At 52.6% G+C, this 18637-nt stretch overlaps 2 protein-coding genes across 13 annotated transcripts in view; both read left to right on the top strand.

Moving 5' to 3' along the window:
• Positions 1-7077, top strand: part of SCAMP4 (secretory carrier membrane protein 4) — a 32240-nt gene extending 25163 nt beyond the window's left edge. For all 7 annotated transcript variants that reach the window (XM_075076877.1, XM_075076875.1, XM_075076874.1 and 4 more), the window contains one exon: positions 3873-7077. In XM_075076877.1, coding sequence (XP_074932978.1) covers positions 3873-4049 — 177 coding nt within the window. In that variant the 3' untranslated portion in view covers positions 4050-7077. The remainder of the gene's footprint in view (positions 1-3872) is intronic.
• A 4250-nt stretch (positions 7078-11327) lies between these two features.
• The window catches only part of CSNK1G2 (casein kinase 1 gamma 2), a 45733-nt gene continuing 38423 nt past the window's right edge, over positions 11328-18637 (top strand). The window contains exon 1 of one of the 6 annotated variants that reach the window (XM_075076870.1): positions 11328-11451. The gene's annotated coding sequence lies outside the window, so the exon portion shown is untranslated. Of the gene's footprint in view, positions 11551-18637 lie in introns of all 6 variants that reach the window. The other 5 variants (XM_075076867.1, XM_075076865.1, XM_075076871.1 and 2 more) reach the window with 5 other exon arrangements.

The raw sequence follows: 18637 nt of genomic DNA, 5'->3' as shown, positions 1-18637 counted from the left end.
ATGGAAGCATCAAGAGAAGGAGTGGCCCCCCTGCCCTCGTGCCGCCAGGCAGAGGGAGGGGACCCAAGAGACGGAAGATGGATGCAGATCCCTGCTCAGCGCAGCAGGTGAATCCTCTCCTGGCTGACTTCGCCCCCCCAGGTGCCCTTACAAAATAGGTATGGGGCTCTGGAACCCGAGGGCCAGGAGGATGAAGATACGGACAGTGATCCACCCAAGGGGTTGACTAGAGGGAACCAGTCAGCCCCACGCATTACAACGGCCACTGGTAAGAAAAAAAGAAGGGTAATTGTCGTAGGGGACTCCCTTCTGAGGGGAACAGAGGGCCCAATGTGTCAGCCAGACCCATCCCATAGGGAAGTCTGCTGCCTCCCTGGGACAAGGATAAGAGATATTACCAGGAAGCTCCCTGGGCTGGTAAAAGCATCCGATTATTATCCACTAGTGGTTGTTCAGGTCGGCAGTGATGAGGTAGCTGAGAGAGGTGCAAAGACAATCAAAAGGGACTCCAGAGAACTGGGGCGATTGCTTGAAGGATCAGGAGCGCAGGTAGTGCTTTCCTCCATCCCATTGGTAGCCAGGAGACATACAGAAAGGAACAGGAAGTCCCATCTCATTAACATGTGGCTCAGAGGCTGGTGCCAGCGGTGGAATTTTGGTTTTTTTGATCATGGGGCAGTTTACATGGCACCAGGCCTGCTGGAGGCAGATGGGGTTCACCTGTCACAAAGGGGGAAAAGGATTTTGGCTCAGGAGTTAGCAGGCCTCGTTGAGAGGGCTTTAAAATAGATATGAAGGGGGAAGGGGATAAAACCAGGCTTGCTAGGAATGAGCCTAGGGGTGGCATGCCTGTGTTGGAGAAGAGATCGATAGATCAATTGAAGTGCAATTATACCAATGCACGCAGCATGGGCAATAAACAGGAGGAGCTGGAAGCCATCATGTGTCAGGGAAACTATGATGTGGTCGCCATCACGGAAACATGGTGGGATGACACACAACTGGAGCGCTGCAATGGATGGCTACAAGCTCTTTTGAAGGGACAGGCAAGGAAGGAGAGGTGGAGGGGTAGCCTTGTATGTTAGAGAGTGTTTTGACTGTCTAGAACTCAATGACGGTAATGATAAGGTTGAGTGCTTATGGGTAAGGGTCGGGGGAAGGCTGATAAGGGAGACATCCTGGTGGGAGTCTGTTACAGACCACCCAACCAGGATGAGGAGACAGATGAAGTACTCCACAAGCAGTTGGCTGAAGTCTCGCAATCTCTAGCCCTAGTTCTTGTGGGAGACTTCAACTTACCAGATATCTGCTGGAAATACAACACAGCGGAGAGAAAGCAGTCTCGGAGGTTCCTGGAGTGTGTGGGAGATAACTTCCTGATGCAGCTGGTAAGCGAGCCAAGCAGGGGAGGTGCCCTGCTGGACCTGCTGTTTACGAACAGAGAAGGCCTGGTGGGTGATGTGGTCAGAGGCTGTCTTGGGCTCAGCGACCATGACATGATAGAGTTCTCGATTCTTGGAGAAGTAAGGAAGGGGTTCAGCAAAACCACTACCCTGGACTTCAGAAGGGCAGACTTTGGATTGTTAAGGAGTCTGGTTAACAGAGTCCCTTGGGAGGCAGTCCTGAAGGGCAAAGGAGTCCAGGAAGGCTGGATGTTATTAAAGAAAGAAGTCTCAAAGGCGCAGGAGCAGGCCGTCCCCATGTGCCGTCAGTCGAGCAGGCAGGGGAGAAGACCAGCTTGGCTGAATAGGGAGCTTCGGCTGGAACTCAAGAAAAAAAGGAGAGCTTACTGCCTTTGGAAGAAGGGGCAGGTGACTCAGGAGGACTACAAGGATGTTGTGAGGTTATGCAGGGAAAAGATTAGGAAGGCGAAGGCCCGGCTGGAACTTACACTGGCTGCCACCGTTAAAGATAACAAAAGATGTTTTTATAAATACATCAGTGACAAAAGGAGGACCAGGGTGAATCTCCCTCCTTTGTTGGATGCGGAAGGTAACCTTGCCAGGAAAGATGAGGAGAAGGCTGAGGTACTTAATGCTTTCTTTGCCTCAGTCTTTAATAGTCAGACTGGTCATCCTCGGGGCTGTCAGGCCCCTGTGCTGGGAGATGGAGATAGTATGCAGAATGAAGTCCCAGTTGTTGAAGAGGTGGCAGTCACCGACCTGCTCCTTCACCTGGATGTTCACAAGTCCATGGGGCCAGATGGGATCCACCCGAGGATACTGAGGGAGCTGGCAGAGGAGCTCGCCAAGCCACTCTCCATCATTTATCAGCAGTCCTGGTCAACCGGGGAGGTCCCAGATGACTGGAAGCTAGTGAATGTGACGCCCCTCTACAAGAAGGGTTGGAAGGAGGATCCGAGGAACTACAGGCCTGTCAGACTGACCTCAGTGCCGGGAAAGGTCATGGAGCACATCATCTTGAATGCCATTACGCAGCACATGCAAGACACCCAGGGGATCGGGCTCAGCCAGCATGGGTTTATGAAAGGGAGGTCCTGCCTCACTAACCTGGTCTCCTTCTATGATAAGGTGACCTGCTTAGTGGATGAGAGGAAGGCTGTGGACGTTGTCTACTTGGACTTTAGTAAGGCCTTTGACGCTGTCTCCCACAGCATTCTCCTGGAGAAGCTGGCTGCTCACGGCTTGGACAAGTGCACTCTGCGCTGGGTTAAAAACTGGCTGGACGGCTGAGCCCAGAGAGTGGTGGTGAATGGAGTCAAATCCAGTTGGCAGCCAGTCACGAGTGGTGTTCCCCAGGGCTCAGTGTTGGGGCCAGTCCTGTTCAATATCTTCATTGATGATCTGGATGAGGGGATTGAGTGCGCCCTCAGCAAGTTTGCAGATGACACCAAGCTGGGTGGAAGTGTCGATCTGCTGGAGGGCAGGAAGGCCCTACAGAGGGACCTGGACAGGGATTGTTGGGCCGGAGCCAACGGTATGAGATTCAACAAGGCCAAGTGCCAGGTCCTGCCCTTGGGTCACAACAACCCCATGCAACGCTACAGGCTTGGGGAGGAGTGGCTGGAGAGCTGCCTGGAGGAAAAGGACCTGGGGGTGTTGGTTGACAGCTGGCTGAACATGAGCCAGCAGCGTGCCCAGGTGGCCAAGAAGGCCAAAGGCATCCTAGCTTGTATCAGGAATAGTGTGGCCAGCAGGAGCAGGGAGGTGATCGTGCCCCTGTACTCGGCCCTGGTGAGGCCACAACTCGAGTACTGTGTGCAGTTTTGGGCCCCTCACTACAAGAAGGACATCGAGGCACTGGAGCATGTCCAGAGAAGGGCAACAAAGTTGGTGAAGGGTCTAGAGAACAAGTCTTATGAGGAGCGGCTGAGGGAATTGGGGTTGTTTAGTCTGGAGAGGAGGAGGCTGAGGGGAGACCTTATCGCTCTCTACAACTACCTGAAAGGAGGTTGTAGCGAGGCGAGGGTCGGTCTCTTCTCCCTAGTAACAAGCGATAGGACGAGAGGAAATGGCCTCAAGCTGCGCCAGGGGAAGTTTAGGCTGGATATTAGGAAAAACTTCTTCACCGAAAGGGTTGTCAGGCATTGGAACGGGCTGCCCAGGGAGGTGGTGGCATCTCCATCCCTGGAGGTATTTAAAAGAAGGGTAGACGTGGTGCTTGAGGATATGGTTTAGTGGTGGACTTGGAAGTGATAGGTTAGCGGTTGGACTTGATGATCTTAAGGGTCTTTTCCAACCTTAACAATTCTATGATTCTATGATTTTTAGTGCTTTTGTTCCTTGGAAATATAGGTCTTTACAGAGAGAAACAAATACACAATACAGTATCAAAGTAACTATAGCTCTTCTGAGGAAGCAGTGTGGGTACCTATTGCTGACTTTCCTCTTGTTCTCTCTTTCATCCATTAGGTACATAAAATCTACCGAGGGGCTGGTGGAAGCTTTCAGAAAGCTCAGGATGAGTGGAACAGTGGCACATGGAGGAACCCCCCCAGCAGAGAGGCCCAGTACAGCAATTTTTCTGGGAACAGCCTGCCAGAGTATCCCACAGTGTCCAACTATCCCCCGGGAAACCAATGGCCTTAAGCAGCAACAGCTGCAAACTGCCTGGATTCTCTTCTTTTTGATCTTTTTATTATTGTTATTTGAAAAGATCATTTGCATTCCCCTGCCAAGCACCCCGGTCACCTTGGGGACATTTTTGGTTTTTGTCTCATCACTGCAGAAGATACGTGCTGTCAGCCCTTGGCCCCTCCGGAGCTCTGCACGGCTGCATCAGAAAGTTTTTCGTTTGCATTGAGTTACCAGTATTTGCCTTGTTGCAGACTGAGGAACCAACCGTTCACTGCCCTGCTTGAGGGAATCATTTCGTGACCCCATGCAAAAAACGCTGACTTCCCTATGACGGTGAACACCACTGCGATTGCTCCTTCTCTGGCCTCCCTGCCCTGCTTAGTTTTCATCACATGCATGGCACGCCCCCAAGTCGTCTGTAATTGTAACAAACACAATCAGACCGGTAGTAGCAACTGGTGCTTACTCTCCTGGATGAATAATCTGGAATTTTTCACTCTAAGGGAAATGCAATGCCTAAATTATTTGGTACTAGTGATATCGAAGGTATTTGTAAAACTACCACCGCATTTGCTTGCGCACTCTGGTGAGGAATCCTTTAGATAACGGTGCTCGCTGCGGGTGAGTGTTGTTCAGATGTAAAGTCCACAAGAGTTTTCATTTGCCTGGCTAGGGCTACTGCTATGCTAGAAGTCTTGTTTTCCCTGCTGCTAAATGTTTTTTCTAGATCTGTGTGCTTCAAAGGTGCAGATTCATCTCATTTGGTTAATGATTGCTTGCTAAAAGCCTGATCCAAAGCCCACTGGAAACTCTTGAAAAGCTTGCTGACATTGGGCTTTGGACCTGGCCTCCTGGGTGATGCTCACCCTGTTACAGGCGGGCAGCGCGAGATCTCTACGCCATCTAAATTCCACTTATGTGGCATCCAGGCTTTGTGCTGACCCAAGAAATGCCCCACAGGACACACCTTGCCCTGCTGGGACACCCTTTTTTCTGAGCTCCCAGCCAGTAGCCAGATGCAAGGTAGCTTTGATCTCAGTGCTGGGACCCCAGTGTGCTTTGGGAGAAGTTCTGTTACAATTAAGAGTTTTAATTCTGCCTTCTACCGATGTAGTTGAAATCCAAACATGCAGTGGGGTCTGGTTGACCAAGGAAAGCTTCTTAGTCCTTGTAACTGATGTTAGCTGTGCAGACCTGGTCTGCCTCTGTGTAGCTGGCAGCACTTTCCTTCCATGTATGAGCAGGGAGAAATTTTTGCCTTTCTCCAAGAATTGGCTAAAGTGAGGATGAAGCTGTTGGGAGGGATTGTTTTTCCTGAGAGCTAGCACCTGTCATGTCGTTCATCTCCATTCTGTGCATGCACACCAGGGCTCCTGTAGCCTGAGCCATCCAATTCCCCTGTGTCCACAGCGATCCAAGCAGCAAAGGCTGCGGTGTTTTCTTCCCCTTCAACAGCCTGCTGTGAATTTTTTCAAACCTGTCAAAACTGGGAGGTCAGTTCCCAGTATTTTTATAGGGAGTGAGTGTTCAAAGTCTTCAGCTCTGAAAGTTTTAGCCATTGATCCTGTGAAGGACAGAGTGCTCCACTGCAGGACTTGGGAGGTGTTGGGCACTCTGTGGGTCAGACCCAGAGCCAGCCCGGCTTGGCAGGCTGCGGATGGGATGCCAGAGGTGTTCTGGTGTAAGTGGAGCTGCTCCAAATTCACACTGAGTAACTGGAAAACAAAGTTGGCTCCTGGAAAAGGACAGAGAGGTTGTTCTAGCTAGGTGGAATTGATTTGCAAGTGATCTTTTGAAAACTGTCTCTACATGTGCCTTATCTAATAAACTATTAGTTCACAAAGGAGAATTCTTCCTTCCACATCACCCCTGCAGAACTTCCCATTTGCTCTATTAACTTTTCCTGTGTCATACTGTAAATACTAAGTGAAGTACAGCTTGGAGTCTGCATGACACCTTTGTTACTAGGGCCAAAGCAAAAGCAAACCTAAATCAGAGGGCAGAGCCTCCCTGAATTTCCATTTACAAGCAACACTGACACCCTGCTGCAGAACCAGCCTTTTGTTGGGTCTGGGATATTTAACGTGCTCCCAACACGAGGGTTTTTTTCTTGCGAGTGTGCAATGTGCTTGTAAGTATGAGCGCTTGAAGCCTTCATAACAGAACACGACTTAAATGCTTGATAATGCGATCAGGTGCCTTTGTCTTGTGTCAAGTGTAATTTTAAGTGTTCTTTGTCGCTTGCCATCAGAGTGATAAAAGAACTGCCTGTCGGTTAACTGCCTGGAAATACAATTGCACTACGGGGGAGTGAGGGAAGGTTACTGGGGCTGAATGTGAGGTTGGCCAGACGTGGAAACCAGAACATGGTGCACCCATGTACCACGCTCCCTCTGGCCCTGCCCCTTGCTGTCCTCAGCCTCTTGCCAAAATATTTCAAAAGCGATTGGTGTCTGTCCTTTTTAGTGTCTCAGGTTGGAGATTGCAAAGGAACCAAGAGGAGAAGCATTGCCAGGGACTCTGTGCCCTGCTTCTCCCCCCTCCCCCCCCCAGGATAATCTGGGGCACTCTTTTGAAGCAGCCACATCCAGTCACATTGAAAATGCTTGATGCAAGGAGGAGGAGTGCTTAGGACCAAAATGGTGGGAGCCAGACACCAAAATCGCAACCCATTAGCACACACTGCCTGAGATCTCTACAGAGCTTAAACGAACCTCTCTGGGATCTACCGTCTCTCATCCCCCCTCCATCCTATTTGATGCCAGAAACCGTAATTCCAGATAGTTGACTCGACGTGCTGCCTGAACTACCATGGCTTTTTTTTTTTTTTGACTCCTCTGTATGGTTTTAAATGTTTACATTAGATTTCTAAGAGTTCTTAACACCATTGACCTGGACCTGGCTTCTGGTTTTGTTTGGCATCACGTGGCATGTATGTGTGCCATGTTTCACATCACTTGTGGAGCTCTGTTTTTTGTTTGTGTTTTTCTCCTGATCACAAGACAATAAATACTCATCCTGTGCTTGATGAGAAGAACTGACTGCATTAGAGAAGTGTGTCTGTTCCTAGGTAACCAGAGCTATCTGGTGGAGGGAAATGGCGAAATCTCTATTTTCCTCCAAAGTCTCCCACCACGTTTTTTCCTTAAAAGAACAGCATGTTTATGGCTGAAGCTCACCCTCTGTGCTGGGGTCTGGCGTGAGAGTGGCACGCCATGGTTTGTACTCTTACAGCTGCCTGAGGAGTGCTTACCAGAGGTGCTGCTGTTATTCTTATTTTCTAATGAAGGGAACGGAGAGCAGAGGTGTGGGTGGTGGAGAGAAAGTCACTTCTCCCAAGCGCTGGGGTTGAGGTCTTTTTCCTGGCCTCTCCTTAGCAGTGCAGAGACTCGCACTGGCCCCTTGCAGTGCTGGCTTCTGCCTTCTCTGGTTTACTGCCTGGAAGGAGATCATTATCCCTGGAGTAAACAGGCTGTTTGACAGCAAAGGTGAGTTGGATGGCTCTGTTCAGCATGTAGATTAATTTATTGCCCCAGATTGCCATATTGTGGCTATATACCCTAGTCAGCTCCATAGCAGATATTTAATCCTAAAAGAGCCATTTTCTTCGCAGCTGCTTGATACGACATCTGCTAATCTCAATGTCTTCCTTATCTCCAAAAGCTTGTGCCAGGTACTCCCTGCCCAGCTGTCAGCATCTCACTTTCACCTGCAGTGGTTTCCCGCAGCTGCTCACTGCTGTGCCAGTGATGTGTTGAGCGTGAGGATAAAATGGCTTTTGCTTAAATTCTTGCTCCAGGCCCTCAGCGTCTGAGCACGAGGCGCAGCTTTAAGCTCCTGCTCCAGCTGCTGCTGGGGCAGATCCTTGGCACTTGGGAGCGAGGAGTTGTCACCTCCACCACGCTTGCTGCACAAGAGACGGGGCTCGGCAGGACGAACGGGCAAAGTTTGTCAGGAACAAGCCTGAAGCATGGGGATAGGGGGGCGGTTGTGCAGCCGAGTTCAGCCCCCCACCCCAAGGAGTTCCCCAAAAGTCTCAGGGCTCCCGGCATCAGGGTGGGGGCTCTTCAGCCAGTGGTGCGTCGGACAGGACACTACGAGGGGCCTGGCTTTTTCTTTTGTCTGGTTCTTAATGTTTCTGTTGCTCTTTGGTTTCCCAGGCCCTGAACGCAAATGTTTCACGGCAGGAAGATTTTTTCTGCCTGTCCCTGAGCAGCTCGTTCTCCCGTGTGTGATGGAGAGTGGTTTGTGTTGTCTGCTTGCGAATTAGCCCTAATTAACTTGGGCCTGCGGGAGGATGGCAGGGTTCGTAGCTGGATGCTTTCCTGACAGAAATTCCCTGGCTTTTCTTGCTGATTTGCTGGTGCTGAGCTGGTTCCGTAGCATGAGCTGTCAGGTCTCTGCAGACCACGACTGGCACACTGCATGTTCACCGCTGGAGATTCAACTTGAAATAAAATCAAAACTATTTGCTTTCCCCCTCTCCTGCTCCAGAGGATGGGTTATATCCTCAAGCCAAATGTCTGACCAACTTGTGTGTTCTCAAAGTGCTTGAAATCACCTTCCTGCGGCGCGGGGTGATGTGATGGTGCAAAAAAAAGGGAAGGATGGCTCTGCTGTCGGGTACTTTGGGGGCAATTTTATTCTCTCCAGTGGCGGGACGTGGGTCAGAGCCCCTCACCACCCTCCTGAGCCGGGAGCAGGAGGAGAAGGGCCATGTCACAGCATGGGGACAGGATGGCAACATCTGGGCTTTACATGCGGAGTAGCTCACTTTATTTTCCTAATTCTCTAAAATCATAGTGTTTTCTTCTAGAAGAAAACACCTATGGGGGAAAAAGTCCTTCAGACAAATGCTGGGGGGAGAGCATTTCCCTGGAACTGGGAGAGAATCAATTCAAGTGGCCAGAAATGCCGAAATGGGCATTCGGGGCAATACTGGTGGCTGAAGACCTGATTCTCCCCCCCCAAACCACACAAATGCACCATTGCTTGAAACTATTTTGTGGGTGAATCTGTCCCATGCCATGAAGAAGATGAGAGCAGTGGGATTGTACAGGGGCACCTCCTCCCTCCAACATTACCCTGAAAGGCTCAGAGGTGGCTCTTGTGCCACTGAGAGAAAGAAACAAATCCTCCGGCTGTGCCCTCCTTTGCCGAGTGAGCGCAGGGAGAGAATCTTTATGGCCAAATAGTTGATCAGAGTAACTCCAAAAACAAAGAAAGCAAAAGGCTTTTGGAGATGGCTCCGAGGGCTGTGTGCCTGCCCAACTTCTGTCCCAGTGGGTCCCACGAGCCTGGAGCTCCGTCCTGTTGACCTCCCCTGCGAGTCAGCAGGGACGGCAGCAGCTTTGCTCAGGGCTGGCATCCCCAAAAAGGCTTCAATGTCTTTAAAATGCCAGCCCCTGGCTCCCTCTGCTCCTGTGGGGTGGGATGGCGGAGGCTGCAGGGCTTTGTCCACTGGTACCACAGCTGCACCCCTCTGTGGGACCCCCTAGACCTGGTTCTCCTCCACAGAGCTTGCCCCACCAGCCCCTAGCACTAGTTGGGCCCTAGAGCGGGGCTGTGTGTCATACTGGGGGCTGCACCTGAGGCTGGGGCTGTGCGCTAGCGGGGGACTCAGCCACATTTCGGGGCCTGTCCACTATAACTGGGTCAATATAGAATCATAGAATGTCCTGAGGGACCCACAAGGATCATCAAGCCCAACTCCTGTCCCTGCACAAGACAGCCCCAAATTCACACCATGGCTCTGAGGGCCTTGTCCAAGTGCTTCTGGAATATCGCCAGCCTTGGTGCCGTGATGCCTCCCTGGGGAGCCTGTTCCAGGGCTCCACCACCCTCTGGGGGAAGAACCTTCTCCTAATACCCAGCCTAACCCTCCCCTGGCACATCTCCCTGCCATTCCCTTGGGTCCTGTCGTTGGTCACCAGAGAGGAGAGATCAGCACCTGCCCCTCCTCCTCCCCTCAGGAGGGAGCTGCAGAGCACCATGAGGGCTGCCCTCAGCCTCCTCTGCTCCAGGCTGAACAAACCAAGGGACTTCAGCCGCTCCTCGTACAGTTTCCCCTCTAAACCCTTCCCCAACTCTGTGGCCCTCCTCTGGACACTCTCTAGTAGCTTTATACCCTTAATGTCCTGTGGCACCCAACACTGCCCACAGCACTCGAGGTGAGGCCGCACCAGCGTGGAGCAGAGCAGGGCAATCCCCTCCCTCACCCAGCTGTGATGCAGGGCTTGATGCACCCCAGGGTACGGTTGGCCCTCGGCTGCCAGGGCACACTGTTGGCTCATGTTCAACTTGCCATTGACCAGAACCCCCAGGTCCCTCTGCAGAGCTGCTCTCCAGCCTCTCGTTCCCCAGCCTGTCTGTACAGCCAAGGCTGCTGTGCCCCAGGTGCAGAATCTGGTGCTTTCCCTTGTTAAACTCCACACGGTTGGCGATTGCCCAGCTCTCCAGTCTGTCCAGATCCCTCTGCAGGGCCTCTCTGCTCTCGAGAGTGTCAACAGCTCCTCCCAATTTTGTGTCATCAGCAAACTTAATTAGTATTCCTTCCAGTCCTGCATCCACGTTCGTTTATGAAGAGATTAAAGGGTGTCTTAGGGTGCCAAGATGGATCCCTGCAAAGCCCCACTAGTGACCAGCTGCCAGCCCGATGTAACCCCATTTACAATAACCCTTTGATCCCGACCCATCAGCCTCAGCCCATTGCTCATCCATTGCACTGTATGTTTACCCAGCTGTGTGCTGGTCATTTTGTCCAGGAGGGGACTGCGAGAGACAGGATCGAAATCCAAAAGATGACATCGATATGGCCTGTACTGGAACCCGTCCCCTATAGCTGGCTGTGTCTGTGCTGAGGCCTGTCCCCTGCGCTGGGGATGTGCCCCGGCCTGAGGACGGTGCCCATACCGGGGGCCACGTCCCGCAGCGGGACCCGTCCCTTATAGAAGGCTGTACCCCTATAGGGTCCCCTACCCTATAGCGGGGCCGGAGCCCGAGGGGGCAGCTGGGCCCTATACCGGCGCCTGCAGGCAAGGCGGGGGCGGCCCCACAGCGGAACCAGACGCCGGACCCCAGGCCGCCCGCCGAGCAGCAGGGAGTTAAAGGGAGGCCCCCGCCGGTAGCCGCCAAGCGCGGCGCTACCGTAAAGTACCCCGCGCCGCCGCAAAGCCGTCCTCCCGCCGCTTCGCCTCAAGCCTGCTATTCTCGAATGCGCCTTACGCCAACTCCGTTGCACCACCACCCTCCTGTAGGTTGCGCTTGCGCCGAGCTCTGCCGGACTTCTCCGCCTCGGAGTTGATATTCAGGAAGGGCGCTTGCGCTGGTGGCGTGGCGGGGGGGCGCATGGGTGCGAGCGGAGCCTACGCTACTGGCGTAGGGTTGTGGCTGGCTGGCCGCTGCCCGCGGAGTGGTGAGGGGAGGCGTGAGGAGAGCTGGGCCGGGGGCGCCGCCATGGGGAGGCGGCCGCGGGGCAGCGGCAGCGCGGCCTGCTGCTGAGGGGCCCGCCGAGGTAACGGCGGCTGCGGGGCGCCGGGGCTGAGTCGGGGTGCCCTGTTGCTGCGGGTCGCCCTGGCCGGGACCGGGCAGTGCCCGGGGGGGGGCCGGGCGGCGCCTCCGGCGGGGACGGCGGGGACAGGGGGCGGAGGGGGCCGCGGTAGGTGCCGGGGGAGGCCCGGGCTGGGCTGGGGGGCTGGGGGGGGTCTGAGGGGTTGGGGTCGTGCCGAGGGCCCAGGGCCGCCTCCCGCCGGCTCTTCCCGGCCGTGCCCGTTCCGTAGCCTTTCGGACGGGGTCCGGGTCCACCCAAGATCGCGACCCCCCCGCCCCCCTCCCTAAGGCCCGGCCGGTGGCGGGGATGGGGTCGGGCCTCCCCGGTTGTGTCCCCCAGCCGGCGCCCTGCCCGCGGAGCCGGAGCGTCGCAGGATGTTGGCTCCTTTGTGTGTGGCTTCCCTCTCTCCAGAGGGGCTGGGAAGTGTTTATTTGGGGAAAAGGGACTGTGCTGAATCTGGTATTTAAAATAGCTTTTTTTTTTTTTTTCTTTAGCAAAGCGGGTGAGGATGAATGTGAGAAACAGGAAAAAATACCCTCCCCCTTCTTACCCCACCAGACTGGAGCTGACTTTAGCTGTTCCTAAGGCAGCCTGGAGGAGAGCTCTGCAGCCGAGAAGCAGCTCTCCCATGGAGCTGGGCCCCTGGAGGCCTGTGGCTCCTCTTCCGTGGCTGGTGGAGGGGAACTGAGGGAGGCCCTTGGACCAGGGAGGTGTGGGGATGTCCAGGAAGGTGTCTTTGAGAGATGGCTTGTGGTCTGGGCAGCGTGGGGTCCTGCCATGTTAGGTGTATTTCTGAAGTTAGAAAATGAAGTTTGTTAAACCTCTTTCAAGTTGCCATGAAATTAGTCTGCTCTGAACAAGCTAGAGGTAACGGGGACCCGAATCAAACAATGTGTAAAATGGACTGCAGGCATGTGAGTGGTTCACACCAGCATGTTTGGAAGTTGCCTCGTTAACTAATCCCTTTGTTTTCCCTTTGTACAACAAGTGGTTGGATATCTGGAAATGAATTCTGAGGACTGTGTAAATTCATATGTCAGCTGGACTGTCCCGTCAGCCTGCCACATGTGGCGTGCCCCCATCTCCCCACTGCCAGCATGGAGGCTTAAAAACTGGGCCTTATATAACAGATTGGAGAAAATGTTTGGTGTTTGCCAGTGTGTCTGAAAAAGAATTGCTGTCAATTAGGGCAGGAGGCCTCCATGGGGATCCTGTGGAGAGGCCTTCTCTGGTGGGGTAGGCTCAACTGCTGTGAGGAGCTTGCCAAAGATTTGTTGGTTTTGTTTTAATTTGGTGCATTACAGATAGGAGCGTAGTTCGGTGATGATTTTATCGCGGCTTAGCACCTTTTGGGCCTCTGGGTGGGTTGTAGTCTTGTGGCGCAGTCGAGGATGGTCTAACACCAATCTGGTGGTGGCTCCTCTCACGTCTGGGGTGGTTTGTGTGCTTGGGGAGCCCCCGGATGCCCCCAGGGGCAATTGTCTCCTTAGCTTGTAGAGATGGCTTCCCTCCCGTGTCAGTCTGCCTCAGGGTGTGATGATCTCCTTGTTAGCTTACAAATCTGTAAGGCCTTATAAATCAGTTCTGTAGTTTCTTTGCTAAAACATCTGCTCTGGTTTACACTCGCATTAAAATGGCTGGGGTGCAGTTGGTGGTGGTTTGCAGGGGAGACTTCTTTCTGGGCAGTTTCTCTGGGCGTGCTGAATGGAGCTCTGTGTTCCTGCCCTTGCAGCGTGGTTTGTGTTTGGTTTTCTTGTTGCAGCACTCTTCAGAAGAGCGAGTGGAGAGGAGGAAGTTGGCACTTGCTGTTCAGCAGGTTTCTGGATTCTGCCCTGCGAGTGCTTCTCTCCGCTGGTGTCAGTACGTAGAGAGGCTTCACATTGCTGTGTTTTGTAGTCAGTCTTCAAGCTCCTGTGCAGCCTGAGTGTTGTCAAAACTGTTAATACAGGAGTGACTCAGCGGATCAATAGGAACGACACGAGGGTTGTGCTCATGGACAATCAGTATTTTTCCCCCCACCCCCTCCAGCCCCACTGGGCCGGAAGAGACTATGTCTGAGAGCAACTGCCAATAAACATGTTTGCTGGACTCGGGCCTGATTGTGCTCTGTAGCCTTCTCTCCCCCCGCACCATGGTTTTCCTAGCTAGGAGGAGCTCTGATGGGCTGTGCTGGAACAGCAGTCCTTTGCTTTGCCTGGTCCATCCAGGTTTGTGCCTAGCCTCCGGTCTGGGTGCGTTACAGGCTGCCAGAAGGACCAGTCCTCGCATGAGCCAGTCTGGGTAGGAAGCTGTTTATCTCTGCCTTTTGGATAGGGGAACTGCAGCACTACAGGTGCTAAAGGCTTATCTGAGGTGTTGAGGAAGCCTTGGGTGAGTGGCAACCCCTGCTGTGCTTTGGCTCCTTCCTGGGGCTCTGCAGGAGGGGTGCAGACCTCAGGGCTGTGGAAGAGATGATCTCCTCTCACTCGGCAGGGCTGGTTGATGTGGCATTTGCTTCTAGTGCTCAGTGGCCTGGTTTGCCTTGCACTACTCCTGTGACTTCCAGCTGTGTCAGGAGTTGAGCCTTCTCCCCTCATAGTGCTGCTGAGAGTGGGGAGACTTGGGTGCCAATGCAGGAGCTTCCTTTGTGTGCTTACAACAGCTTTTTGCTCAGAGCTTGTGGGAACAGCTCTGCCCACAGCCCTGTAGTTGGGCTTTGACTAGGCAGACTTGCCTTGTCCTGGCCACAGTGAGGTGGTGTGAAACTGAGCCTCCTTCCTCGGGTCCAGATGTGGCATGGCTTGGAGACTGCCTCGGTCCTGCTGTACCCTGTGAGCTGGGAGGGGAAGGACAGGGAGCAGCTCTTTCAGCAACTCTGGGATTCTGCTGGAGGACAAGTTATCTTCCCATTAGAAAAGCTGTGTGCTTATAAATAGTTTTGGGTTCTTATTAGAATGGATGTTTATACTTCCTACTGGCAGTCTGCATCTCCGGTAGGTCCCTTGCTGTAGAGAAGAAGCAGAGCTCAGTTGTGAGGAAAGTGGAAAGGTGATTTTTCTGCTGGATCAGCTGAATGCAGAGTGTTTGGGCTCTCTGTCTGGCTCCCACATTCACACTAGCTGAATCTTCCATCTCCTGGAGGATTCTTTTAAATCCCTGCACAGGCTGCAGCCCTTAGTGTTGCACACCCCCTCCCTTGCATGTTACGTTGATGTGTTATTCCTAATAACTGGCTTAAAAAAAAACCCAAAAGCTTACTGCAGAGCATGCATTGAGCTGAGATGTTCCAGGACACCTCCTGCCCTGTCTTTACTACACCATCAGCTGCTGGATGGTGCTTTGGCAGCTGGGGTGGAACATGGGGCTGCTCTTTCAAGGCTTGTCTCAACTCGAGGTGCTCAGAGCTATGATCCCCATGGTTTGTGGGTTCTGCCAGCCCTGCTGTGATAGGGAGGGAGAGGTGGTACAATGTGAGCTGGGTGCAAGTGCAGTGTGTGTAAAACCACAAAAAGTCTTCCTGTCTTCTGCTTGCTGTGATAGTAATGTTGCAGCAGATTGCTGCACTTGATAAGCCCTGAGGTGAGCCCACGCTGTGCGATGTAGCAAATTGTTCTTCAGGTAAGCTGAAACTTGTAGGTAAGGCTTTGCAAGGTGCTTTAAAATGCTGCATGGAGCAAGATGTGCATGGTTTCTTTCACAGCTCGCAGTAAGGAGAGTTTGCTCTTGGAGTAGAGGAATTCAATTAGTTCTTGAAAGACTTTAAATTGGCTTCTCTGGTTCCAAAAAGATGACAGGTAGAAGTTCGCCCTGTGTCCAGGAAGACTTCCCAGTGCCCATGAGGTCTGTGTTCTGCTAGAAGGTTGGTGACAGTCGTGTTTTCAAAGCAGTACCTGCTTCTCTGCTGCAGTCAGACCCGTGTTGCTTAAAATGTTGCAGCATAAACATTCTCACTCATAGGAAACAATGGTCTCTGTCTTGAGATTAGTTCACCTGTGGCAGTAAAACCAAGTGTTCTCATGATCTCATCTGCTAAAAAGACTTGCACAAAGATGGTGATGTGAGGGAGGCCTGGAGTCCTGTCCTGCAAGGTCCAGAGGAGCTGAGCCTCAGGCCTGGGAAGGGTTCCCCATGCTGCGGGGCTGAGATCTCTGCTTCCTCTCCAGTGTCAGATGTTGGGCAGCAGAACACAGCCCTGCCGCTGTCTGGGGATGGTGCTCTGAAACAGAGCTGGGAAGTGCTGAGTTTCGTTTAGTGTCTGTGGGGCAGAGGTGACAGTAAGCTGAATGCGAGAGCAGGTGTTGGAATGAGCCAAGACCCTGTTGCAGCCAGGTCTTGGAAATAAGGTGCCTGTTGGGCTCCCAGGGTGTTTGAGATGCTGAGAGTCTAGAGGAAAGAAGTGTTAAATTTTTTTAATCATTCAATTTTACATGTCTGCCAACCAAAGGGTGTCCTGTAGCCCTTTGTTATTTAATGTTATGTAATGGTTTTTAATGAGGGAGGCCTGGCTTTTGCTTTCCAAATGGTGAATTAGACAGTTGGCAGGTGATGCGCAGGCTTTGTCAGCCTGAGGGGGATGTTCCTAAGTTCATAAACAGGGGTTACGGTTGGTCTTGAACTTGGATTTTGTGAAGCTTTCCTCTGGAGGAGCTTTGCAGCCCCACGATCTGCAGCTGAGCAGACCTGTGCAGGAGGAGCGGTGCTGGGAGGGGTTTGTGGGTAGCCTGGGAGAAAAGCCATGTCTCTGGGGTTTCCTTCCCCTTCCCAGTCTGAAGGCTGGAAGAATGGCTATTGCCTGGGTGCGGGGGGCTGGATGACAGCCTCTGAAGGGTCAGTGGTAATCCAATTTAAAACCAGAATGGAGGTGTAATGGTTTTGTACTACTCAGAAGCTCCATTCTTAAGGACTCCTGTCGTTGCCTGATGTTTTCAGGTAGAAAAAGCTGCTGCTTTTTTTTGCTTTTTGAGATAGCGCTGAAGTATAAAAAACAAAGCAAGAAACCCTTTTTCTTGTCTTTTTTTTAGCATGGGCTGTTGGCAGTGATGAAGTTTATACTCTCTGTGTGGTCTCCCCAGTTTGATGCAGGGAGAGGATGATGCTTTCCAGCGCTTTCTGTGCTGTATGTGTGGGCGAGGGGCAGGCTAAGGCTCTCCTGGAATCCCCCTGCCCCCAACTATGCCGATTCATCTTATCCCAAAGGCGATGCGGGTTTGAGTTGAAGCCTGGCTTTTGTGTTCCCAAGTACAGAGTGTATTAAGGACGTGACTTAAAACAAGTGCTGGGCACAGAGGTATGGTCTGGATGTTCAAGGGACTGCTCACAGCCAGGAGATGAGGAGCAGCAGGCACCTCTGGTGGGTGTGGGGTCAGCGTGCCATGGGACGAGGCACCGGAGGTGTTGGTGCTGATGGGTACAGACTAGCCTCTGCCTTAAGCCTTGGGAATTCCTGCACAAACTTGCTTGCTGGAGCTTGTTGTTCAGTGGGCTTTGGCAGCTGGGGAAGGAATAGGAAGTGCTTGGAGGGATGGAGCTTTAATGTTTCCTCCAGGGTAACTTGCTGGTTTTAAACCTGTGCTGTTTTCATAGGGGTGTCTGCCTGATCAGAGGATCCCAAGAAGAGATTGTCAGAGTCCCCAGCAGATTCTCCAGCCTGTAGTAGTAGGTGTTCTTGTGCAGGGAATGGAGCAGAGAGGGGAATTCCAGCACAGCAGACTCTTGCAGCTCTTAATCTCACACGATAGCAGGAGATGTTGCCAGGGAGCAGCTCTCTACCACTCAGGCCCCTCTCCTCTCTCCCAGGCCCACTGCTTGGAGCAAGGGGAGCCAAGCAAGATGCTCCTTGGGCTTACAGGGGCCACATGCACCAAGTTCAGGAGAGTGAAAGGGAAGCTCAGTTAATACACCATGCTGAATTTAGCTGGATATAGAATAAACACTGTGAATGTGAGTTACTGTGTAGTGTGCTGTTCAGGCACACCTGTGCTGCAGTAACCTTTCTCTAGCTAAAGCTTGCTGGGTAGATCTGTTGCAGCATTTTGTTATGAAGAAATGGCAGGCAGACCCCTTGCGTTGGAGCGAACTCTGGTTTCAGGTGGTTTTTGGCAGGGGCTCCTCCACCTTGGCTGCGAGGCACAGACGCAGGCCTGCCTTCAGCAGGAGGTATGTGAGCAGCATGGTGATGTAGAAGCCCCGTCTGCCGATGGGCTTGGCTCAGCAGCGACGTGGCATCGCAGGGCTACTTTGGGGTGAGGCGAGGCCAGCTCCGCAGGGGCTCCAGCACTTGGTCCTGGCTGCAAAGTCACGACAGGAGCTCTGCTCCCCTGTTCTGTATGGAAAATGCTCATGGCGTCCAAGAGCCCGGGTGTAGCCATACTTTGGGTATACTGACCTCACTGCATATTTTTTTTTTCCCTTCTATTGTGCTGACATCTCTCTGACTTCTTGGGCTCCCACCTTGCTGAGAGGTTTTCTTGCAAGAGCTAGCACGTCCATCAGGGAGCTGAGCTGCCTGCATAGCAGGAACAGCTTAGAGCATCTTCTGCATCTGAGATATCAGTTTGCCAGGCATGGATGGAAAGGTGGGTGCATTTGAGAATGGCAGTGGCGCAACCAGAGCGGGGAGGACAATGCGTGCAAATGCCCTCGCTGCAGTCTGGATGGCACCCACGGTTCCCAGCAGGTCTTCTCTAATGTCTCTGAGTATGTAAGCACAGACCTGGAAATGAGACTCAGAATATTCCTGTGCACAGCGCAGAGGATGTGCTGCAGCAGGCTTGGCTTGGTGACAGCAGACACCCGAGGTGTGATAATGGATGAGCAGGGGACAGTTCCTGCTGCTGGTTGTCATACTGGCAGGGGATGTGCAGAGCTTGAAATCGGATTTCTCCCTGGAGAAGTGTGACACTTGGTGCTTTGCTCCTATTTTTGTTCAGAGCTAGAAATTAAAGTCCAGAGTGGTGCTTTTGCAGCCAGAATAATTTAAAGGCACTTGCTGCTGTTTTAGGGCCAATATTTAACTTGTGCCTGTGATGAGGAATGCCTGTTAGACCCTAAGTATTTGCCTTAAGGAAGAAGT

The sequence above is a fragment of the Phalacrocorax aristotelis genome, chromosome W, assembly GCF_949628215.1.
Source record: "Phalacrocorax aristotelis chromosome W, bGulAri2.1, whole genome shotgun sequence".
Lineage (NCBI taxonomy): Eukaryota > Metazoa > Chordata > Aves > Suliformes > Phalacrocoracidae > Phalacrocorax > Phalacrocorax aristotelis.
Note: the sequence above shows the minus strand (reverse complement) of the source record. Positions and strands in the feature narration are given on the sequence as shown.